The sequence below is a fragment of the Oncorhynchus tshawytscha genome, linkage group LG08, assembly GCF_018296145.1.
Source record: "Oncorhynchus tshawytscha isolate Ot180627B linkage group LG08, Otsh_v2.0, whole genome shotgun sequence".
Taxonomy (NCBI): Eukaryota; Metazoa; Chordata; class Actinopteri; order Salmoniformes; family Salmonidae; genus Oncorhynchus; species Oncorhynchus tshawytscha.
This window is the reverse complement of record NC_056436.1, coordinates 83,103,283-83,128,188: the sequence shown is the minus strand read 5'-3', so window position 1 is coordinate 83,128,188 and position 24,906 is coordinate 83,103,283. Positions and strand designations below refer to the sequence as shown.

General features: G+C 43.3%; 1 protein-coding gene and 1 pseudogene across 10 annotated transcripts in view; one reads left to right on the top strand and one right to left on the bottom strand.

The window, feature by feature from the left end:
• LOC112236064 (TNFAIP3-interacting protein 1-like) overlaps positions 1-22,920 on the top strand; it is a 34,354-nt gene extending 11,434 nt beyond the window's left edge. For 4 of the 10 annotated variants that reach the window (XM_042326103.1, XM_042326104.1, XM_042326102.1 and 1 more), the window contains exons 2-18: positions 1,961-2,159; positions 6,092-6,241; positions 6,668-6,762; positions 7,316-7,375; positions 8,871-9,071; positions 10,145-10,239; positions 10,704-10,851; positions 11,580-11,681; positions 13,843-13,908; positions 14,309-14,440; positions 18,313-18,441; positions 18,534-18,674; positions 18,917-19,042; positions 19,224-19,277; positions 19,836-20,054; positions 20,617-20,789; positions 20,898-22,920. In XM_042326103.1, coding sequence (XP_042182037.1) covers positions 1,997-2,159; positions 6,092-6,241; positions 6,668-6,762; positions 7,316-7,375; positions 8,871-9,071; positions 10,145-10,239; positions 10,704-10,851; positions 11,580-11,681; positions 13,843-13,908; positions 14,309-14,440; positions 18,313-18,441; positions 18,534-18,674; positions 18,917-19,042; positions 19,224-19,277; positions 19,836-20,054; positions 20,617-20,789; position 20,898 — 2,055 coding nt within the window. In that variant the 5' untranslated portion in view covers positions 1,961-1,996 and the 3' untranslated portion in view covers positions 20,899-22,920. The remainder of the gene's footprint in view (positions 1-1,960; positions 2,160-6,091; positions 6,242-6,667; positions 6,763-7,315; positions 7,376-8,870; positions 9,072-10,144; positions 10,240-10,703; positions 10,852-11,579; positions 11,682-13,842; positions 13,909-14,308; positions 14,441-18,312; positions 18,442-18,533; positions 18,675-18,916; positions 19,043-19,223; positions 19,278-19,835; positions 20,055-20,616; positions 20,790-20,897) is intronic. The other 6 variants (XM_042326100.1, XM_042326106.1, XM_042326107.1 and 3 more) reach the window with 6 other exon arrangements.
• Positions 22,921-23,074: 154 nt separating this feature from the next.
• LOC112255858 overlaps positions 23,075-24,906 on the bottom strand; it is a 29,858-nt pseudogene continuing 28,026 nt past the window's right edge.

Here is a 24,906-nt window from a genome sequence, read left to right as displayed (position 1 = left end):
ATTCTAAAATAGCTTTTTTTCTTTCCTTTATCAATCTACACACAATACCCCATAATGTCAAAGCAAAAACAGGATTTTAAAAATCTTTGCAAATGTGTCTAAATTATTATTATTATTTTTTTTAAAGACTGACATACCACATTTACATAAGTATTCAGACCCTTTACTCAGTACTTTGTTGAAGCACCTTTGGCAGCGATTACAGCCTCAAGTCTTCTTGAGTGTGACGCTACAAGTTTGGTACACCTGTATTTGTGGAGTTTCTCCAATTCTTCTCCGCAGATCCTCTCAAGCTCTGTCAGGTTGGCTGGGGAGTGTCGCTGCACAGCTATTTCCAGGTCTCTCCAGAGATGTTAGATCGGGTCCAAGTCCAGGCTCTGACTGGGCCACTCAAGGACATTCAGAGACTTGTCCCAAAGCCACTCTTGCGTTGTCTTGGCTGTGTGCTTAGGATCGTTGTCCTGTTGGAAGGTGAACCTTCGCCCCAGTCTGAGGTCCTGAGCGCTCTTGAGCAGGTTTTCATCAGGGAGCTCTCTGTACTTTGCTCCATTCATCTTTCCCTCGATCCTGACTAGTCTCCCAGTCCCACAGCATGATGCTGCCACCACCATGCTTCACCGTAGCAATGGTGCCAGGTTTCCTCCGGACGTGACGCTTGGCATTCAGGACAAAGAGTTCAATCTTGGTTTCATCAGACCAGAGAATCTTGTTTCTTATGGTCTGCGAGTCTTTAGGTGCCTTTTGGAAAACTCTAAGCGGGCTGTCGTGCCTTTTACTGAGGAGTGGATTCCGTCTGAGGAGCTGGCCTGATTGGTGGAGTGCTGCAAAGATGGTTGTCCTTCTGGAAGGTTCTCCCATCTCCACAGAGGAACTCTGGAGCTCTGTCAGTGACCATCAGGTTCTTGGTCACCTCCCTGACCAAAGCACTTCTCCCCTGATTGCTCATTTTAGCCAGATGGCCAGCTCTAGGAAGAGTCTTGGTGGTTCCAAACTTCTTCCATTTTAAAAATGATGGAGGGCACTGTGTTCTTGGAGACCTTCAATGCTGCAGAAATTTTTGGTACCCTTCACCAGATCTGTGCTTCGATACAATCCTGTGTCTGAGCTCTACGGACAATTCCTTCAACCTCATGGCTTGGTTTTTGCTCTGACATGCACTGTCAACTGTGGGACATTATATAGACATGTGCCTTTCCAAAGCATGTCCAATCAATTGAATTTACCACAGGTGGACTCCAATCAAATTATAGAAACAGCTCAAGGATGATCAATGAAAACAGGAAGCGCCTGAGCTCAATTTCGAGTCTCATAGCAAAGGGTCTGAATACTTATGTAGATAAGGTATTTCTGTTTTTTATTTTAAATTTGCAAACATTTCTAAAAACCTCTTCAATTTGTCATTCTGGGGAATTGTGTGTAGATTGATTTATAAAAAAAAGTTATTAAATCCATTTAGAATAAGGCTGTGCCGTAACACAATGTGGAGACAGTCAAGGGGTCTGAATACTTTCAGAATGCACTGTATATGAGGGAGTAGGAGGTTGGTACTTCTCCTCCTGTAGGAGGTTGGTACTTCTCCTCCTGTAGGAGGTAGTATGAGATTTGCATTTTGTAATGTCATGCTAAAGATCATCTCAATCTCTATTAGTTTCCCCCTTAGCCTTGTGTGCTAGAGCTATTGACTTAGCCTGGTCCCAGATCTGTTTGTCAACTCCTTGTCATTCATTGCCATGCCATGGAGTTGACATGATAGCACAAACAGATCTGGGACCAGGCTACTAAAGTCTAGGTTCTCCCATCACAAACAGTAAACATGACATGGGCCTATTTCCCCGTACTGTCACAAAAGTTACTGAGCATAGTCAAAACACATTCCCTAACTGAAACCTCCCACACAGCTCTGCCTCTCTTTTTCTATTGGTTCTTTCCTATTGACGTTTCTGTTCTGTTGTTCCTCCAGTTCCCAGCACCATGCCTGGTAAGTGAATCCGTGGCAATGGAAGGAAAAGGGCCCTATCACATCTACGACCCAGGCGGGGGCGAGGCTAAGGCCAGAGAGGCCAGGGAGGAGGGCAGCAGCATTGGAGGGAGCAGCTATAGACTACTGCTGGAAGAGAACAGCGTTCTCCGAGAGAGGATGAAGGGACTCAAGAGCTTAGGTCCGTACCTGCTTTTGTGACGCAGCCTGCCGCTCTGGTCTAGCTCTTTATTATGGTCCTAATCTCTTGTGGACAGAAAAACATAGACACATAAGTGGGCATCTGACCAAATTGCAGAAGATTTTAGTTCTGGGTTAATTTTAAATGATTGTAAAGCATGTCTTTAAACAACATCCCCCCCTCATCTACCTGTATTATTTAGGGACTTGTGGCATTGTACAAATGCCACTGTACAGCAGTAGACCTGGGTTAACTACACCCCTGGTCAAAAGTTTTAGAACACCTCATTCAAGGGTTTTTCCTTTATTTTTACTATTTTCTACATTGTACAATTTAATAGTGAAGACATCAAAACTATGAAATAACACATGGAGTCATGTAGTAACCCCAAAAAAAGTATTAAACAAATCAAAATATATTTTATATTCTTCAAATAGCCACCCTTTGCCTTGATGGCACGCTCTTGACATTCTCTCAACCAGCTTCATGAGGTAGTCACCTGGAATGCATTTCAATTAACAGGTGTGTCTTCTTAAAAGTTAATTTGTGGAATTTCTTTCCTTGATGCATTTGAGCCAATCAGTTGTGTTGTGACAAGGTAGGGGTGGTATACAGAAGATAGCCCTATTTGGTAAAAGACCAAGGCCGTATTATGGCAAGGACACCTCAAATAAGCAAAGAGAAATGACATTCCGTCATTAAAAATTTCAAGAACTTTGAAAGTTTCTTCAACTGCAGTTGCAAAAAAACATCAAGCGTTATGGTGAAACTGTCTCTCATGAGGACCACCACAGGAATGAAAGACCCAGAGTTACCTCTGCTGCAGAGGATAAGTTCATTAGAGTTACCAGCCTCTGAAATTGTAGCCCAAGTAAGTTCTTCACAGGGTTCAAGTAACAGACACATCTCAGCATGTGCCTTCATGGTCAAATTTCTGCAAAGAAACCACTACTAAAGGACACAATAAGAAGACTTGCTTGGGCCGAGAAACACGAGCAATGGACATTAGACCGGTGGAAATCTGTCCTTTGGTCTAGAATCCAAATCTGAGATTTTTGGTTCCAACCGCTGTGTCTTTGTGAAGCACGCTGTGGGTGAACGGATAATGTCTACATGTGTATTTCCCACCATAAAGCATGGAGAAGGAGGTGTGGGGGTGCTTTGCTGGTGACACTCAGTGATTTATTTAGAAATCAAGGCACACTTAACCAGTATGGCTACCACATCATTCATAGTTTTGTAAGATGGCGCCGGAGAAGGCAGACGTTTTACGTGCCCACAGCCGATTTGTGTATTTGCAACTTTTATTTTTGAAACTTATTTTATACATAATGTTGCCGCTACCGTCTCTTATGACAGAAAATAACTTCTAGACATCAGGACTGGGATTACTCACCACGGACTAGCAGAATCCCGACGTAAAGGATATACTGCTTTCTCGCGAACAGGCCCTGATCCCCGTGATCTGCGTGAAGAGGTGGCGGAGAAAAAGGGGCCAAAGGGTGGGCTTCTGAGAATTCGTAGGCGATCGAATAAACCCCCACATCCTTCCGTTCTGCTAGCAAACGTCAATTTTATTCTCCAAAGATTGCACGAGTTATGCGGAAGATTAAAATACCAACGGGACTTTTAAAAACTGTAACATCTTATGTTTCACCGAGTTGTGGCTGAACGATGACAATATGAACATACAGCTGGCTGGTTATACGATGTACTGGCAGGATAGAACAGCGGCGTCTGGTAAGACAAGGGGCGGAGGAATATGTGTTTTTGTAAATAACAGCTGGTGCACAATATCTAAAGAAGTCTCGAGCTATTGCTCGCCTGAGGTAAGAGTATCTCATGATAAGCTGTAGACCACACAACCTACTGAGAGAGTTTTCATCTGTATTCTTCGTAGCTGTTTACATTAGCTGTATTCCTGCATAAGCAAACAATAAAACGCTCACCCAAAGGTGGCGCTCCTAGTAGCCGGGGACTTTAATGCAGGGAAACCTAAATCCCTTTTTACCAAATATCTATCAACATGTTAAACGTGCAACCATATGAAAAGGAAAACTCTCCCTCCATTTGTCAAATCTGACCATAATTCTATCCTCCTGATTCTTGCTTACAAGCAAAAATTAAAGCAGGAAGCACTAGTGACCTAGATCAATTTTTTTTTTAAGTGGTCAGATGAAGCAGATGCTAAGCTACATGACTGTTTTGCTAGAACAGACTGGAATATGTTCCCGGGATTCCTCCTGCCAGGACAACAACCTCTCCCTCAACGTGATCAAGACAAAGGAGATGATTGTGGACTCCGGGAGAAAGAGGACCAAGCACGCCCCCATTCTCATCGATGGAGCTGCAGTGGAGCAGGTTGAGAGCTTCAAGTTCCTTGGTGTCCACATCACCAACAAACTAACATGGTCCAAGCACACCAAGACAGTCGTAAAGCGGGCACGACAAAACCTATTCCCCCTCAGGAGACTGAAAAGATTTGGCATGGGTCCTCAGATCCTCAAAGCGTTCTACAGCTGCACCATCGAGAGCATGGTTGCATCACTGCCTGGTATGGCAACTGCTCGGCCTCCGACCACAAGGCACTACAGAGGGTAGTGCGAACGGCCCAGTACATCACTGGGGCCAAGCTTCCTGCCATCCAGGACCTCTATACCAGGCGGTGTCAGAGGAAGGCCCCAAAAATTGTCAGGCTCCAGCCACCCTAGTCATAGACTGTTCACTCTGCTACTGCATGGCAAATGGTACCGGAGCGCCAAGCCTAGGTCCAACAGGCTTCTAAACAGCTTCTACCCTCAAGCCATAAGACTCCTGAGCATCTAGTCAAATGGCTACTCAGACTATTTGCATTGCCCCCCTTACACCACTGCTAATCTGTCATCAATGCATAGTCACTTTAATAACTCTACCTACATGTACATACTACCTCAACTAACATTGACTCTGTATTGGTACCCCCCTGTGTAAAGTCTCGCTATTGTTATTTTACTGCTGCTCTTTTTACTTGTTACTTTTTTTTTTTTTTTTACTGCATTGTTGATTAGGGGCTCGTAAGTAGGCATTTCACTGTAATGTCTACTATACCTGTTGTATTCGGCACATGACTATGAGTCACAATGTAGAAAATGGTAAATATAAAGATCAACCCTTGAATGAGTAGGTGTTCTAAAACTTTTGACCGGTAGTACCCATGTGATCTGACAGATCTCAAGACAATGTAGAAAATGGTAAATATAAAGATCAACCCTTGAATGAGTAGGTGTTCTAAAACTTTTGACCGGTAGTACCCATGTGATCTGACAGATCTCAAGACCATAATGTCTACTATACCTGTTGTATTCGGCACATGACTATGAGTCACAATGTAGAAAATGGTAAATATAAAGATCAACCCTTGAATGAGTAGGTGTTCTAAAACTTTTGACCGGTAGTACCCATGTGATCTGACAGATCTCAAGACCATACCCCCCCTCAACCCTCATCACACTCCTCTGTCGAGATTAGTGTTGTGACCTATACATTATGGGTACATATTGTCATAGCCTTGTAGGAACAATGTGGTTAGACCTGATTTCATTCTTTGGCTATGTGCTGTAATGTTTGCAGGGAGTTTCTCTAGTGACTTGTGACCTTGTATGTTTTTGTTGAGTTGGTGTGGTCCATTCTTTGGTTATGTGCTGTTTCTTTGTAATGAGTAATGTTCTCAGGGTCAGCATGATTTTAGTTGTTAGTCATCAGAAACACTAGCTACCGTCTATCCATCACGTATTATAGGTCATGTCGACTGTGAATAACATTCATCTCTATGCCACAACCCAAAATGAACAAGTGACTACTTCAAATCAAGATGTTTCTGACCGTCTGTCTGGTGTGTAGGAGCAGTTTGTTACTGCTGTGAATACGGTTGTTACTAATGGTTTGGTGTGTAGGAGACCTGTTGGAGGAGTCTCAGTGGGAAGCTTCTAAGTTGCGTCAGCGCGTAGAGGAGCTGGTCAGAGACAACGAGGCCCTGAAGTCTTCTACCTCCAGCTTCGCTACCAGTCTGTGTATGGGAGGACCTGTTCAGACTGAGACACAAGGTATGGTATCAGAGATGGGTTTCCTACCTGATTATTCATGATTTGCAGCAATATGTTATCACCAATGGCCCAGTGCAATCAAAAACATGATTGTCCTGTTTAAAAAAACAATGTTTAAATATACATTTCCACACTGAGGTTGGTGTAATATTGTGAAAATGATAATGTCATTTTAGTGTAAGAGCTGATTGAAAATACCACCTGAAATTTCAGCCTGTTTTGGTGGTATGGAGTTTTGGCCTTGGTGACATCACTAGTTAATAGACCAATAGGAGGTCCTAATCTCTCTGTCAATAACAAGTCATTTTCATACCCTTCCCAGACACTCCTAGCACAATTCTTGCTTGAGAAATTGCCCTTTGATAAGAAGCTATTTTGAATGTCTTTTTGACCCTATAACCGTGGTGTGACTCCTAACTGTTTCAGGTCAGGGGAAGCTTCACCGTCAGCCCAGTAACGACCAGAGACTGAGTCAGTCGTGTCTCTCAACGGAGAAGGCCCTACATCATGATCAGCCCAGTGTAAGTAAACAGAGATTTTACTTTATAGCTATATAGTACTTTATATTTTATAGATAATGTGCTGGGCTGCTCAGCTTGCTCAATAATAAGTACAGCCTCCTTAGCCTACATCTGAAACATAACATTCACATGTCTGGTGGTGGTGTGCTTTTTATGTCTGTCTGGCTTCCAGCAAAAGCTAACTGGTTTACTTAAAGGGATAGTTTGGGATTTTGGCAATGAAGTTCCTTTTTCTTCCCCAGAGTTGGGTGAACTTGTGGATATCATTTTGTTTGGGGGGGGGCTCTGTGTGTAGTTTTAAGAAGGTCGCTAACTGGCATTAGTGCATCATGCTAGCTGTTCTCATAGACTTCCAGTCATTGCGCTACTGCTAGTTAGCCTTGGTTCGGGAAACTACCTCTAACGTCCTCCTTACTGGATACAGAGGCATACAAATAAAAAAGGTGAGTTGGTCGGACTCTGGGGAAGTAGATAAAGGGCTTCATTGCCAAAATCCTGAAGTATCCCTTTAATACTGACCAGTCTGGATCATTGTCCTCCTTGGTGCTTGTAGGAAGGTCTGTCCGAGTTTGAGGTGGTGAATATGGAGCAGAAGACCTCCGATACCTTGCCGGTAAGTACTAGTTTTCATACGAGGCTAGCTAACAATAACAGGGGGCAAAAAAATGGGATGTTTGGAAACGATCCAGGTTCTTTATGTAATTTGTTCAGTTTAATCCATAAAGTTGTGTGTGTAGCCTACATTCAGGACCACTCAATCTGTTTGTGTCTAGGAGGCTCAAGTTCAGCAAGAATTGGACTCTCTGTCTGTGTGTGTGTGTGTGTGTGTGTGTGTGTGTGGTTATAACTTCCAGTTACACTGAGCAGTTGTTTTGGGCCCTGTACAGGGCCAGATAAGAACAACAATATAATCAGAAAATAGAAAGTGACGTATCATTTAAAAGCTATACCTCTTCCCTCATAAATCATGCTCTATGTTCATAGAACATAGGTCAAGGTACAATTGGTGTCATATTTTATTTCAAATTTCTCATTCACCAACATGGGGACAATGTTGCCATACTGACTGGACAGGACTGTGTTTGTAGGACATAAGAGTGAACTGGAACCCCAAAATGTATTTTATGAGGGTAGTAATACAATATTCACATGTCATTTTAGAAAATTCCACTAGAGTTAAGAGGTTTTAAAAACCATTGAACATGGTCGTTATACCTGGTGAAGAATCTAAGAGCGGCTCCTCAAGTTTCATTTCCTTAGCTCTCGGTTGTCTTTGGTCATGTCTTCTATATCAGGAACTTCTCATGTGTCTCATTTCTAGTGAGTCAACTAACAGCCAACTAACTCAATACTGGTAGCTCGACATGAGTCAGCACAGGGAATGTCCACGTTTTATTACTGACCCCACACACACACACACTCACTCACTCACTCACTCACACACTCACACACTCACACACTCACACACTCACACACTCACACACTCACACACTCACACACTCTCACACACACACACCTGCAGTTAGAATGCCTGACAGGGAAGAATGTCAGTCACAGAATATTCCGGACTGATATGGTATAGAATCAAATGACTATCGCTGATATAATGCATCACCCAAAAGTATAGGAAAACTGTGACACATTTTCACACGTCTATAGACTGAGCTTCTTCTAAATGTTTCATCAGCTCGGAGTCAATCTTAATGGGGTTTTTGCTTCATTGTATAATATTGCACAACATGTATAGCCCTGCATTGCATATAGGATATGGAGCGTTACTTACATGATTGATCAATCAATACAACACGCAGGGATAGTCTATCTACAGGCTGTATGATCCAGATGGGATTTGTCCTTATTTTTATACATCTCGTATCCATGAAACTGGAGAACTAGAAATATGTTGTTTTTGACATTACTTGATTGGAGTCCTGTCCAGTCAGTATGGCAGTACAGAACTTCTGATTGGTGTTTCTCAGATCCTCTTTGTTTTGCTATCATATAATTCTATCTTAAAAAAAAAAAAACGTTGTTATTTTATCTTAATGTCATATTTGTCTAGAAATGTATTGTTTTGGAGGTGTTTTGAAGTTTGATTTGATCTCCAGGCTGGTGCAGGAACAGGACAGCTTCCTCAGGAGAACCAGGAGTTAACCAGTCAGCTACAGCGTCTAGAAAGCTCCTTTAGTATCTTTGCTGAGGCGTCCAACCCCAACCAGCTCCTAGCCCACCTGGGACGCATGGCCGTCGAGTTCCACCACCTCTCCTCCAAGGTCCAGAAGAACGAGCAGAGGACCTCCCTCCTACAGGTAACTGACAGGGGAGAGAGGCAGGTAGATAGCCAGGCTTAGTAGACAAATGTCCACACAGGTATTTCAAAGACTGGAAATTCAGCATGTGACCTGAATAGCGAATAACAGTTGTGTATTTTGTCATTCCTGATGCTGAACCAAATGATGTTGCAAAACCAAGGCAGCGTCTAGTCTTCCTGGGTCCAAATAGGAAACGAAACACAACAAATGAAATACATAACACAATACATCATATAATTCAAAATACAATAAAATTCATTTTCATTTTAATATATATATATATATGTCTCTTTACATGCCGTAAGGTGTTCTTTTATCAGGTTTTATTTCTAGCTTGAGTTTCCTGGGGTGGCAGAGTTCCATGCTACCGCACAGCAAGTGGTACTGGAGCGCCAAGTCTAGGTCCAAAAGGCTCCTTAACAGTTTCTACCCCCAAGCTATAAGAACTGCTGTAAATAGTCCGGCCACCCAGACTATTGCTTATTATGACAGGGGGGGACTGGAGCACTAGCCTAGCGGTTCACTATGTTGAAGGAGATCATCCTGGAACCACTGTGGTTAGGGAGAATCCCCTCTCTTTTAAAGACTGTCGGTTGCTCCCACAGCAAGTCAAAATTGTCACAAACAGAGACGTTCCTGTCTGTGCAAAGTTTCTTCAGGGACTCCTTTAGGGCAGCGAGGCAGCTGTAACTTTCCGAACCCTTTCTATAGTACGGCATCGGGCCAGATATGATTATTCTCTTCCCTGTGCCAACGACGGTGTTCAAGACAATGTTGTAGTCCTTCTACGCTTCCTCAGATTGCCAAAGTGAGTGACGATGGTGCCAGTATTAGAGTAGTTGGCTAGAACAGTGGGCAGAGGGGAATTGATGTCTCGGACACGGGCGCCTGGGTGACGCTGGACCGTGGTCAGCCCACAGGCCAAAGTCTCTCACCATTGAGCGTCCCATGATGACCGTGGTCGAGATGGAGAAGGGGGAACAGAACGGGACTGCCTCGGTCGGGGGGGGTGTGTCTTGGTACAGGAGGACAGTGTTGTGTTACTCATGCGTGTCCCTCTGTTTGTCAAGACTCTTTGTGAGCAGCTCAGACACGAGAACAGCGAGCTGAGAAAGAAGATGGAGGAAGACCTTCAGTACAGAAATGGAGATGTGGAACTGCTGAGGTGAGTTGTTGTATTTTCTCTGCATTCAGTTTCATCTCCCCAGGGGAGAGGAGGAGTTTACATTTACTATTGTGAATTGAAACGGTTGGCTTTATGCTGTTTTCTGCTCCTAAGTCAAGTTTAGTACTTTGTTGGAGTTTATTGAGCTTAAATAAAGGCAATAAACTCTTGGTAGTCAGTAAATTAAAAGTGGACTTTCACTTTTCTTTTTCCCATTGATTCTCTGTCTAGCAACTACAAAGCTTCAAGTGAAGTGACAGTTGGTCAAACTTTTGTTTTTGATGCCTCCTGGAATTGCCCTAATATTCTCCCTACCTCCGTGGGGCTGTAGGGTCTTCCCAGAGAATATTCTAGGGCTCTGCCAAGCTGCACATTCCTCCTACTAAACACTGCGATACATAGTCTAGATATCTCTATAACTGCATAGTAACACTAACCCTGCTTTCACTCTCTGGTCACTGCAGACCAGAGAACCTGAAGCTGAAAGAGCAGGTAACGGGAGCAGGAGAGACCGCGGCAGAGAGCGAGGGGCAGCCAGAAGCCAAAGAAGACGTGGTGAAAGAGGAAACTGCCAGCGTTAGATCCAAGATGGAGGTCAGCACACCACAGAAGGTATGGAAATCCCTCCCCAGAATGGATGGAATGGCACCTGTCTGATTCAGAGTACATTAAAAGCTGGGGGGGAGAGAGAGAGGGGGGAATGATCAGCATAGACATCTAGGAAGCCACAGCATCATTTCAGGATGTGCGCTGTTACAGTAAACACTCCAGTATTTAAATACTCTAGTTTCCGTATTGAGTATTGGCAGTATGAGTCAGGTCATTGCCAGGCATCGCGGTAGTGGAATAGTTACCATGACTGACGTCTCATCCTAATGTACTGTACAGTATGGGGATGTGATTGACTGTAGTACTACTGTAATGTTGCTGTGTGTGAAATCCTTTTTTCCCCATTGGTCACTGTAGAATGTCTGAGAGACCTCCCCCCCCCCAAAAAAAGCACATGTTTATTTTTATGACACGACTTGTGTAAATGGTGATCTGTACTAGTGCTGGGAATTATAAGAGCAATGTTTCATATCCTTGTTCTGTTGCAGAGCGGAATCTGTGAATGAATTACATTTCTAATCATTTATTGTGAAACGCATCATTGTGATGTTTTGACAGTTAGCTTTTTGAAAGTCCTATGTCTTGAAAATATGATTGCTGACATGGGGGGGGCATTTTTGTCACTGTATCAACAGTGGGATCTAATGAAAACAAATACCGGGTTTGGAATTGGATTATTCCTTCTTTTGTTTTTTAAAGAATCATCATGTTTTATATCCCTTGTACTACAGCGGAGGGGGAATGCCACAGAGATGGAGAAAGCCCCGGCCAAGCCCTGTGACCCAGAGGCCTACGAGAAGAAGATCAAGCTTCTAGAGAAGCAGAGGAAAGATGTGAGTCCCTCTCAACTTTACATCAGGTGTTCTCTTGCCACGTTAAAAAAAAGTATTTGTTATAAAAGTGTATGTCCCAAATGACACCCTATTCCCTTTTTTTAAAAATAGTGGGGTCAATACCTGGGTCAATACATAGTAGTGCACTAGTGTTTTGACCTGGGTCAATACATAGTAGTGCACTAGTGTTTTGACCTGGGTCAATACATAGTAGTGCACTAGTGTTTTGACCTGGGTCAATACATAGTAGTGCACTAGTGTTTTGACCTGGGTCAATACATAGTAGTGCACTAGTGTTTTTGACCTGGGTCAATACATAGTAGTGCACTAGTGTTTTTGACCTGGGTCAATACATAGTAGTGCACTAGTGTTTTTGACCTGGGTCAATACATAGTAGTGCACTAGTGTTTTTGACCTGGGTCAATACATAGTAGTGCACTAGTGTTTTTGACCTGGGTCAATACATAGTAGTGCACTAGTGTTTTTTGACCTGGGTCAATACATAGTAGTGCACTAGTGTTTTTTGACCTGGGTCAATACATAGTAGTGCACTAGTGTTTTTTGACCTGGGTCAATACATAGTAGTGCACTAGTGTTTTTGACCTGGGTCAATACATAGTAGTGCACTAGTGTTTTTGACCTGGGTCAATACATAGTAGTGCACTAGTGTTTTTGACCTGGGTCAATACATAGTAGTGCACTAGTGTTTTTTGACCTGGGTCAATACATAGTAGTGCACTAGTGTTTTTTGACCTGGGTCAATACATAGTAGTGCACTAGTGTTTTTTGACCTGGGTCAATACATAGTAGTGCACTAGTGTTTTTTGACCTGGGTCAATACATAGTAGTGCACTAGTGTTTTTTGACCTGGGTCAATACATAGTAGTGCACTAGTGTTTTTGACCTGGGTCAATACATAGTAGTGCACTAGTGTTTTTTGACCTGGGTCAATACATAGTAGTGCACTAGTGTTTTTTTGACCTGGGTCAATACATAGTAGTGCACTAGTGTTTTTTGACCTGGGTCAATACATAGTAGTGCACTAGTGTTTTTTGACCTGGGTCAATACATTTTTGACCTGGGTCAATACATAGTAGTGCACTAGTGTTTTTTTGACCTGGGTCAATACATAGTAGTGCACTAGTGTTTTTTTGACCTGGGTCAATACATAGTAGTGCACTAGTGTTTTTTTGACCTGGGTCAATACATAGTAGTGCACTAGTGTTTTTTTGACCTGGGTCAATACATAGTAGTGCACTAGTGTTTTTTGACCTGGGTCAATACATAGTAGTGCACTAGTGTTTTTTTTTTGACCTGGGTCAATACATAGTAGTGCACTAGTGTTTTTTTTGACCTGGGTCAATACATAGTAGTGCACTAGTGTTTTTTTTGACCTGGGTCAATACATAGTAGTGCACTAGTGTTTTTTTTGACCTGGGTCAATACATAGTAGTGCACTAGTGTTTTTTTTGACCTGGGTCAATGCATAGTAGTGCACTAGTGTTTTTTTTGACCTGGGTCAATGCATAGTAGTGCACTAGTGTTTTTTTTGACCTGGGTCAATACATAGTAGTGCACTAGTGTTTTTTTGACCTGGGTCAATGCATAGTAGTAGTGCACTAGTGTAGTGCACTTTTTGACCTGGGTCAATGCATAGTAGTGCACTAGTGTTTTTTTTTTGACCTGGGTCAATGCATAGTAGTGCACTAGTACATAGTAGTGCACTAGTTTTTTTGACCTGGGTCAATGCATAGTAGTGCACTAGTGTTTTTTTTTGACCTGGGTCAATGCATAGTAGTGCACTAGTGTTTTTTTTGACCTGGGTCAATGCATAGTAGTGCACTAGTGTTTTTTTTTTGACCTGGGTCAATGCATAGTAGTGCACTAGTGTTTTTTTGACCTGGGTCAATGCATAGTAGTGCACTAGTGTTTTTTTTGACCTGGGTCAATACATAGTAGTGCACTAGTGTTTTTTTTGACCTGGGTCAATGCATAGTAGTGCACTTTTTATAGGGAGACCTTTTGGGACACACCCTTGATAAGGTGTTCATGTTCCCGCTTGAGGGAGTCTGTGAAAAAATGTGTACATGACGTATTGGTTTCAGTCATATTTCTGTTGTGATGATGATGATGATGATGATGATGATGATGATGATAACAGGTACTGGATGTTAACAAGCAATGGGATGCCCAGTGGAACTCGATGAAGTCACAGTTTGAACAGAAGGTATGTTCTATCTCTCTCTCACACTCTCTCTCTCTCTCACACACACACACACACACTGTGTTCATATAGTAACCTGTGTGTGTGTGTTGATGGAGAAGATGTAGTGGTGTGTACCCAGTGTGTGTGTGAGTCAACCACATGTTCTTGTGACACATCAGAAATCCCCTCACCTCTCTGGTACTCACTGTTCCTGCTGTGGTCCACACACTGAGACGCACACACCCACACACTGAGACGCACACACCTACACGCCCACACACATTTCCACGGCTCGGAGATTTGGGGCTAACCCTAAACTGCTCCACATCCTTCTTCTGAGTCTGAAATGATGATTCTGATCATATGTCTCGTTGAAAAGACATACTCCCTGTATTTAAGAGTTTGAAACCCCCCCGATCAGATCACAGACCTGCGTCAGCGGCTAGCGGACTCCCAGAAGGCCGTGCAGGAGTTAGAGGCGGAGCGAGAACAGAGGCAGCGGGATTACGATAAGAAGCTGCTGCTCGCCAAGTCCAAGATTGAGAACGTACAGGTGAGAACAGACAGAAACCTAGTACAGACCCAACCATGTCCTCAAGACGTATACAAACCCAACAACGTACACAACATTTGTGTGTGTGTGTGTGTGTGTGTGTGTGTGTGTGTCCGGTCTTCACTGCTGGGAACACGTGCATGTCAGTGTGGAGGAGAACCGCTCCAGCCCACTCAGCCACGGTCCAATGAGTATTTCTCACCAGTCTGTTGTGACACTATGGACTCAAAATAGCTCATTTGAAGCCAAGGAAATCAAATATGTATGTAGACATAACATGCACAGATTAAGCTACTCCAGGAAGTGACGTTGCGGGCTAGGTCAGTGCTGCCCCCTCTCATTGAGTATCTCAAGTTGAAGGCCAACCGGGGTACTGCAGGCTGCCAGTAGCAACTGAATTATCCTAATAACTTCTTCTGTGTGCAAATTTTTCTGATGTAAAGTTACATTTTGTCACATGCGCCGAATACAACAGGTGTAGACTTAACCGTGAAATGCTTAGTTATGAGCCTTTTCCCAACAATGCAGAACACACACACACACACACACACACACACCAGTACTGAGTCAATGTGCAGGGATACCAGGTTAAGATAATATACATATACACACAGAGCCACACAGTCACGGGGCCACACACACACGGGGCACACACAGTCACACACCCAGTACTGAGTCAATGTGCAGGGATACCAGGTTAAGATAATTGATGTAATATTCACATGTACAGAGCCTTCAGGGTAGTCTCCCGGGGCCTTCAGGGTAGTCTCACGGGGCCTTCAGGGTAGTCTCACGGGGCCTTCAGAGTATTCATACCCCTTGACTTATTCCACATTTTGTTGTTACAGCCGGGATTCAAAATGGATAAAATAATCTCACCCATCTATCAGTTAGGATCACCTCCTTTTTATTTTAAGAATGTGAAATGTCAGAATAATAGTAGAGAATGATTTATTTAAGCTTTTATTTCGTTCATCACATTCCCAGTGGGTCAGAAGTTTACATACACTCAATTAGTATTTTGTAGCATTGCCTTTAAATTGTTTAACATGGGTCAAATGTTTTGGGTAGCCTTCCACAAGCTTCCCACAATAAGTTGGGTGAATTGTGGCCCATTCCTCCTGATAGAGCTGGTGTAACTCAGTAAAGTCAGGTTTGTAGGCCTCCTTGCTCGCACACGCTTTTTCAGTTCTGCCCACAAATTATCTATAGGCTTGAGGTCAGAGGGCTTTGTGATGGCCACTCCATTACCTTGACTTTGTTGTCCTTAAGCCATTTTGCCATAACTTTGGAAGTATGCTTGGGGTCATTGTCCATTCGGAAGATCCATTTGCGACCAAGCTTTAAGTTTCTGACTGATGTCTTGAGATGTTGCTTCAATATATCCACATAATTTTTCTGCCTCATGATGCCATCTATTTTGTGAAGTGCACCAATCCCTCCTTCAGCAAAGCACCCCCACAACATGATGCTGCCACCCCCTTGCTTCACGGTTGGGATTGTGTTCTTCGGCTTGCAAGCCTCCCCCTTTTTGCTCCAAACATAACGATGGTCATTATGGCCAAACAGTTCTCTTTTTGTTTCATCAGACCAGAGGACATTTCTCCAAAAAGTACAATCTTTGTCCCCATGTGCAGTTGCAAACCGTAGTCTGGCTTTTTTATGGTGGTTTGGAGCAGTGGCTTCTTCCTTGCTGAGCGGCCTTTCAGGTTATGTCGATATATAGAATTCGTTTTACTGTGGATATAAATACTTTTGTACCTGTTTGCTCCAGCATCTTCACAAGGTCCTTTGCTGTTGTTCTGGGATTGATTTGCACTTTTCGCACCAAAGTACTTTCATCTCTAGGAGACAGAATGCGTCTCCTTCCTGAGAGGTATGACGGCTGCATGGTCCCATGGTGTTTATACTTGTGTACTATTGTTTGTTCAGATGAACGTGGTACCTTCAGGTGTTTTGAAATTGCTCCCAAGGATGAACCAGACTTGTGGAGGTCTACAAAAAATTCAGAGGTCTTGGCTGATTTCTTTTGATTTTCCTATGATGTCAAGCAAAGAGGCACTGAGTTTGAAGGTAGGCCTTGAAATACATCCACAGGTACACCTCCAATTGACTCAAATGATGTCAATTAGCCTATCAGAAGCTTCTAAAGCCATGACATTATTTTCTGGAAATTTCCAAGCTGTTTAAAGGCACAGTCAACTTGGTGTATGTAAACTTCTGACCCACTGGAATTGTGAGACAGTGAAATAATCTGTCTGTAAACAATTGTTGGAAAAATTACTTGTCATGCACAAAGTAGATGTCCTAACTGACTTGCCAAAACTATAGTTTGTTAACAAGAAATGTGTGGAGTGGTTGAAAAACAAGTTTTAATGACCCCAAACCTAAGTGGATGTAAACTTACGATTTCAACTGTATCTAATTTACACAAGTAGTCACACCCCTGAGTCAATACTTTGTAGAAGCATCTTTGATTACAGATTTTTGAGTCTTTCTGGGTAAGTCTCTAAGAGCTTTCCACACCTGGATTGTGCAACATTTGCCCATTTTTTTAAAAAAATATATATTTTTAAAATTATTTTATAAATTCATCAAGCTCGGTCAAATTGGTTGTTGATCATTGCTAGACAACCATTTTCAGGTCTTGCCATAGATTTAAGTCAAAACTGTAACACGACCATTCAGGAACATTCACTGCCTTCTTGGTAAACAACTCCAGTGTCTATTTGGTCTTGTTTTACGTTCTTGTCCTGCTGAAAGGTGACTTCATTTCCCATTGTCTGGTGGAAAGCAGACTGAACCAGGTTTTCCACTAGGATTTTGCCTATGCTTAGCTCCATTCCATTTCTTTTTTTTTATGCTGAAAAACTCCCCAGTCCTTTTTGATTACAAGCATACCCATAACATGATGCAGCCCCCACTATGCTTGAAAATATGGGGAGTGGTACTCAGTAATATGTTTGGGGCAAATCCAATACAACACTTTGTATTCAGGACAAAAAGTTAATTTCTTTGCCACATCTTTTGTAGTTTCACTTTAGTGCCTTGTTTGCAAACCGGATGCATGTTCTAGAATGTGTTTTATTCTGTACAGGCTTCCTTCTTTTCACTCTGTCAATTAGGTTAGTATTGTAGAGTAACTATAATGTTGTTGGTTTCTGACCATTAAACTCTGACTGTATTTAAGTCCCCATTGGCCAGTGACAGAACATCTAAATGTAATCCATTTTCAATTCAGGCAGTAACACAACATGTAGGATAAGTCAATGGGTGTGAATACGTTCTGAAGGGAATGTAGGTAAGTGACTAGGTAATCAGGATAGATATTAAGTGTTTGTGAGCATATGTAGTCTGTGTGTTGGAACTGTCAGTATAGTATGTGTGAGTAGAGTCCAGTGCAAGGGTCAGTGTAAATAATAAAGGGGCTCAATACAAATAGTCTGGGTAGCCATTTTGATGAGCTGTTCAGCAGTCTGCTGGCTTGGGGGGTAGGAGCTGTTCAGCAGTCTGATGGCTTGAGGGGTAGAAGCTGTTCAGCAGTCTGCTGGCTTGGGGGTAGAAGCTGTTCAGCAGTCTGATGGCTTGGGGGTAGAAGCTGTTCAGCAGTCTGATGGCTTGGGGGTAGAAGCTGTTCAGCAGTCTGATGGCTTGGGGGGTAGAACCTTTTTTGCAAAAACATGCCAGGTTGACTATGATATGATGTTGGTCATTGTTAGGTCACCATCAGATGAACTTTAACCTGACAGTCTCTGACATGTGGAACATTACTTATCAGAATGTCACATCCTTCAGTCTGGTTTAAACTGTGAATGAACTCTGAAAAGGTGGAGTTGAAGCAGGTTATGGTAATGTTGTATGAATGTTTTCAGGGGGAGAAGGAGTGTCTGAACTCTGAGACCACAGAGTTGAAGCAGAAGATTCGTTACCTGCAGGATCAGCTGCTGCCCCTCAGTAAACAGAGAGAGTACCAGGAGAAGGAGATACAACGCCTCAACAGGGTCTCTATCGTGTGTGTGTGTGTGTGTGTACACTGTGTGTGTGTGTGTGTGTACTGTGTTCTAATTTACTGTCTCCCTCTGCCACCCTTCAGGCTTTAGAAAAGGCTCTGAACCTGCATCCTCCCCCGTCCTCCCAGCAGCCACCGGGCCAGGGCACCAGTGGTAACCATGACGACATGCCTAGTAACTTGAGGCAGGAGCTTCTCACTCAGATAACGGTGTTAAAGGAACAGGTCAGTTAGACACACTTAGTACCTGAGTTAATCCTCCTCCCTCCCCAATTTAGTACCTGAGTTAATCCTCCTCCCTCACCAATTTAGTACCCGAGGTAATCCTCCTCCTCCCTCACCAACTTAGTACCCGAGGTAATCCTCCTCCTCCCTCACCAACTTAGTACCAGAGGTAATCCTCCTCCTCCCTCACCAACTTAGTACCAGAGGTAATCCTCCTCCCATTGCTGTTTCTACTCTCTCAGGTGAAGATCTTTGAGGAGGACTTTAGGAAAGAGAGGAGCGACAGGGAACGAATGAACGAGGAAAAGGAGGACTTGAGGAGACAGGTGGAGAGGCTGCAGGGTCAGGTGACCAACCTCACCAATCAGGTTAGGAGCTGCTTTCATCTGCTTCCTAAATGGCACCCCATTCTCTGTGTAGTGCACATACCTATGGGCCCTGGTTTGCATTGACTAGGGAGGTTCTCATCTCCTCCACCACCCGTGTGTGGGTTTTCCTGATGTGTGTTCATCCATTTCTGTTGGTTTGTTCCTCTGACATCTTGTCCAGGCCCAGAGGGAGAGATGCAAGCTGGAGAGACTACAGATGCAGCATCATAAACAGGTACTGTAGTCACCGGGCCTCTTCTCATCTCCCGCTATAGACGGGTACTGTAGTCACCGGGCCTCAGTCCCTTCTCATCTCCCACCATAGATGGGTTTAGCTTGTCTTCACATGGCTGTGGTGATCCTAGTCCATTAGTACAGGTATTATAGGCTAACCCCTCAGTCAGACAGACAGGTTTACCACCACAGTCATGTGAAGACAAGCCCTATCAGTCTAGGTTCACATGGCACTTAAAGACATCCCTGAAGTAATGACAGCAATGGGATGGATTTTCTCCTGATAAGTACAAATGGCTGTGTGCTGTGCTTCACTTCCTGTCTGTTTTGAGGAGCACCAACTAGGGCTGTGCTTTACTCCAGTTATATCTCAAACTACTGGAACATTCCTCTGCCTGTCTGAAAACAACCTCCTCCATATTTCCAGACGTAGATCAACTAGATATGTTGTATAAATCCAAGTGACTGGACGCTGTGCTTCCTCTACCTGCCTGCTTGCCCTGCTTTACTCTACTCTGACCGGGGTCACCGAGGTGTGTGTCCCTGTGTTCCCTGGTAGGGCCAGCAGCAGCAGGAGAGGCGTACCTCAGACCCCTCCTCAGGCACCATGAACGGCCCTCTGAGCCCTCCCTACTATGGTCCCTTTATGCAGGTGGCTCCAGGAGGAGGCCCGGGACAGGATGTCCGGACAATACACCACCAACCCAGGATACTCAACATCCCCGCGGCCGCCGACAGTGTAGCGCAAACGGAACGTAGCGACTTCACACCGGTAAGGGTCCGTATCACAATAGATTTATTAGTGGAAACTGTTTTGCAATCGAAAACGAAAATAAGCGTTTTCTTATTGGACTTTTTCAGATTGTCGTTCCCTATTTTGGTTTGTTTTCTTCCGTTTTGGTTCCTAGTGAATATGATCCAGTGACCCAATCCCAAATGGACCGCTAGCCACTACCCCTAGATTATAGCGGCAGGGTAGCCTAGTGGTTAGAGCATTGGACTAGTAACCGAAAGGTTGCAAGTTCAAATCCCCGAGCTGACAAGGTACAAGGTACAAAATCTGTCGTTCTGCCCCTGAACAGGCAGTTAACCCACTGTTCCTAGGCTGTCATTGAAAATAAGAATTTGTTCTTAACTGACTTGCCTAGTAAAACAAAGGTAAAATAAATAAATAAAATAGCTACTGACAGAGACGGAGCGTTTTCCCTTTGCCACTAAGCAGCTACTAGCTGTTTTGGAGGCTTAGGCTGGGTTAACGTAAAGCACTTTGTGACAATTTATGTAAAAAAAGGACTTGTATGAATTAAATGTGATTCCCGGTGCTATCATCGTTCCCCCAGGCCAGAGGCCCCAGGTGGGCCGGCGCCGGGGATGGTTCCAGACCTCCACCAGAGAACATGGGTACGCTGACACAACAGATGGCTGTGAAAAAAAGGGTTACAAACTTCTGGAAAACCTGGTTGGAAGATCACCCGGAAGCAGGAAATTCTGGATCCTCCAACCAGGATATCTGGTTGGGAAAAGTTACCTGAATATTTGTTTGTTTGTAGCAAAACTCTCTTGTTCTCTGGAGTGGCTGATTGCTTAAGAGCTAAACCTTTTCCTCTACTCTTGTCTATAGATCAGTCCACCGCAACTGGGTTTGGAAGAAGAGAGCGATAGTGCTTTCCAGGGTCAATATTCTAAGGTCCTCTCTCCCATTTGTTCTCTCACTGTGGAGCCAGCTGGGTGATAGCAGCATGAATCAGTTAGTTTTCTGTTGACCAGGTATGATTTGAACTATAATTTCCTACTGAACTGTAGATATCCTGTTGTAATGTTGTTTATACTTGTGAAACACTGTTTCCGCTATTCAGAAATATATTCTAATTTAGATGCGTTTCTTTTTTAACCTCTTCATTTTTGGGGGGAGATTCAACATCTGCTTCATATGATTCTATGCAGGAACTGAAGTCATTTGTGTGTAATAGGTTGAAATGATCCAAATGTAATATTTAAGACAATATACCCATGAGATTATCGGCTATTGACGATCGTCCCACTTGCAAAATATGTAAAGTTTTTACAAAGCTGTTTTGTTTCTCGTAGGGTCAAAGGGGTCTTATTATCCCATGTCAATAACAACAAGTACTACTTGTATTCATTCCAACGATTTATATAATGAAAAAAAGGTCAATTGCCTTGGAATTGGAATCCATAGAAATCGTAACCGTGGGATTTGTTCAGTACTGTTGGTGTTCTAGAACTCTACCACAAGTATAACTGTTCATACAGTGATTGGTTATAACACATTACATTTGGGAAGTGAATTTAGCTGGTATATCATGCCAAAAAAAATCATGGTTGTTGTCGTCATTTATTTATAATCTACTGGGTTTTTTTTTTATGGTTGCATTGACTAAATGTAAATCACTTGTCTTTCAGTAATGCTGTTCTTTTTGTTAGTGTACTCCCAATATATTGTAGCTATTGACATCGTATGTTGGTTACACACATACATGCGCACGTACCCGATTGGCCAAAAATGACCAATGTAATTTCAATGCAACACCTTTTTTGATTATCGATTTCAATATGTATTGCTATCCTAAGGTAGATAAGTCCTCAACATATTTACCCCCAAAGCTGTCCAGTCATATGTCTGGAGGATTGGGTCATAGGTCGTAGTGTATCCAGGCTTTGTCCCAATAGTCTTGAATGGCTTCCTTTCCTGGCCTAATGCTGACCGTTGATAGCACTACAGTAGGCCTGTTCTGGTTGCTGTAAACGTTAGCCTACCTGAGCACTCGTAATATGTGCATTTTTATATTGAGTTAATGGGGTACAATTGGTCTCCATCACTGCTTTTAACCTGTCAGTCATGTCTTTTTTCTTTTACGGAGAATCTGCTAACCCCTAAGGATCAGTCAGTCAGCAATTACCTCCATGATAAACCACCTCAGCCTGACTCCTGGCCCTGGTCAAAAGTCCCTTTTCTATATAGGGAATAGGATGCTGTTTGGGACACATCCCTGACTCTGCTGGCTTCTGTCGCAATCCTGTAAGACCAGCAGCTCCATACTAATATCCTATCTATCCGGCAGTCCTGTGAGCCTCTGTGATACCGTCAAGAGCCGGTTTGAATTCCAAACCCAGCCTTGTACCTTACCCCAGGTACTTGTGTTGATCAGAGGATTGGATAGGTGTTGACAAAATGGCGTGGTTATTACTACTATACTTTACGATGTTTTGATATCTTCCCTGGTGTCTGGAGTTTTAAGGGGCGAGGGGTTGGTCACTACCCCCTAGAGCCACCAATCCTTCTGATGTGTGATTTGGTTTGGTGGTGAACTAATCTCCTGAATCAAAGCTACATAGGATTGCATATGTATGGGCATTATAAACCTTTGTGTATGTTGCATTCAGACTGGTAAAGATGGGTGTTAATTCACAATGTTCACTGTAAATCCAGTTGGATCAGACTTATTTAAGATGGTTGAATTGCTCTTTGAAAGGAATGCCTTGGTTTTTCTCCCCCTCTGGCAGTGGTCTTTTTCTAGTTTGTAATTCTGGAGTGTTTGCTGGAGGCAAAAAGCACATTACTGATGTGATGAGACTTTTTGTATTTAAACTGGCTTAATAAACATATCCTGAATGTCTTCGTACGTCTTACTCTGGTGGTCATCTTCATTTAAAAAAAAAAAGTTTTCTTTTGTTGACCTAGACATTTTGTGAAAGTATTTGAGTGGCCACACACACACACACACACACACACACCCCACAGTGCATCATCGTCAACAGGAAGAACTTGGCACCATGTTATACTGACGTGATTTATTGACATGAATTAGTCAGGCAGCAGCACTGGGTGGCAGGACCAGGAGGTAACATGGCTCCCAGGGTTACCAGGCCCAGCCTGAATGCACTGAAGGACTGGCCTGGACCCTAGAACTCCGGTTTGGCACCACAGACGCGCTGTTTTCAAGCCTCACCTTCATACAACATGCCACCTCCTCTACGACCAGCGACCCTTTATCCACTACCACCACAGCCAGCCATTCATTGACATTTTCTTCTACAAATCAGTTGAATGATGCTTTATAATACACAGACAGGGCTTGTCAGAGGGTTTTTGACAAGGATGGGGGGGGGAAAAGTTGACATTGGTTTCCTTGATCCAGATTAAGCCTACTCTTGGAATAAAATGACAGCATACTCATTGGAGAATTTCCATTGAAAGTGCTTTTTAGTCCAGAAAGAGGTGTAATCTGGAACCTGGACACCAGTCCACTGTGTTTTCATGTATCTAAAAAGGTGAATCTAATAAATCTGTAGGCTGAATTTCAATACAGGAATTTACTCCACTGAAATGGAATCGACCCCAACCCTGATAACACAGGCTGCATCCTAAAATGGCACCATATTCCCAATATAGTGCACAACTTTTGACCAGAGCCCTGTGGGCCCTGGTGAATTTCCAGTAGTGCACTGTCTTCGGATTAGGGTGCCATTTGGGACACATCGGCACATAAAATCTTAGTCAATGTTCTGCTGGGTGGACTGGGAGAAGAGTTGACGGAAGTATTTGAGGATGTCCTCCCGAACCTCAGACACTGGGACCCGGGGGAACCACCTCATCACAGGCTTCCCATCCGGTCCGACCAGGAACTTCTCAAAGTTCCACTTGATGTCGTTGATCTTCAGGGGCTCCCAGAACAGCCTGTTGGTGGGGTTCTCAAAGCTGTCCCCTACTGGCGGGCAGGAGTTCTAGAAGACAGGGTTATAGAGTTAGAACAGTTCTAGAAGACGGGGTTATAGGGTTAGAAGAGTTCTAGAAGACAGCGTTAAAGGGTTAGAACAGTTCTAGAAGACGGGGGGTAATAGGGTTAGAACAGTTCTAGAAGACAGGGTTATAGGGTTAGAACAGTTCTAGAAGACAGGGTTATTGGGTTAGAACAGTTCTAGAAGACAGGGTTAGAACAGTTCTAGAAGACAGGGTTAGAACAGTTCTAGAAGACAGCGTTATTGGGTTAGAACAGTTCTAGAAGACAGGGTTATTGGGTTAGAACAGTTCTAGAAGACAGCGTTATTGGGTTAGAACAGTTCTAGAAGACAGGGTTATTGGGTTAGAAGAGAGGGTTAGAACAGTTCTAGAAGACAGGGTTAGAACAGTTCTAGAAGACGGTTATAGGTTTAGAACAGTTCTAGAAGACGGGGGTAATAGGGTTAGAACAGTTCTAGAAGACAGGGTTAGAACAGTTCTAGAAGACAGGGTTAGAACAGTTCTAGAAGACAGGGTTAGAACAGTTCTAGAAGACAGGGTTATAGGGTTAGAACAGTTCTAGAAGACAGGGTTATAGGGTTAGAACAGTTCTAGAAGACAGGGTTAGAACAGTTCTAGAAGACAGGGTTATAGGGTTAGAACAGTTCTAGAAGACAGGGTTATAGGGTTAGAACAGTTCTAGAAGACAGGGTTATAGGGTTAGAACAGTTCTAGAAGACAGGGTTAGAACAGTTCTAGAAGACAGGGTTAGAACAGTTCTAGAAGACAGGGTTAGAACCGTTCTAGAAGACAGGGTTAGAACCGTTCTAGAAGACAGGGTTAGAACCGTTCTAGAAGACAGGGTTAGACCAGTTCTAGAAGACAGGGT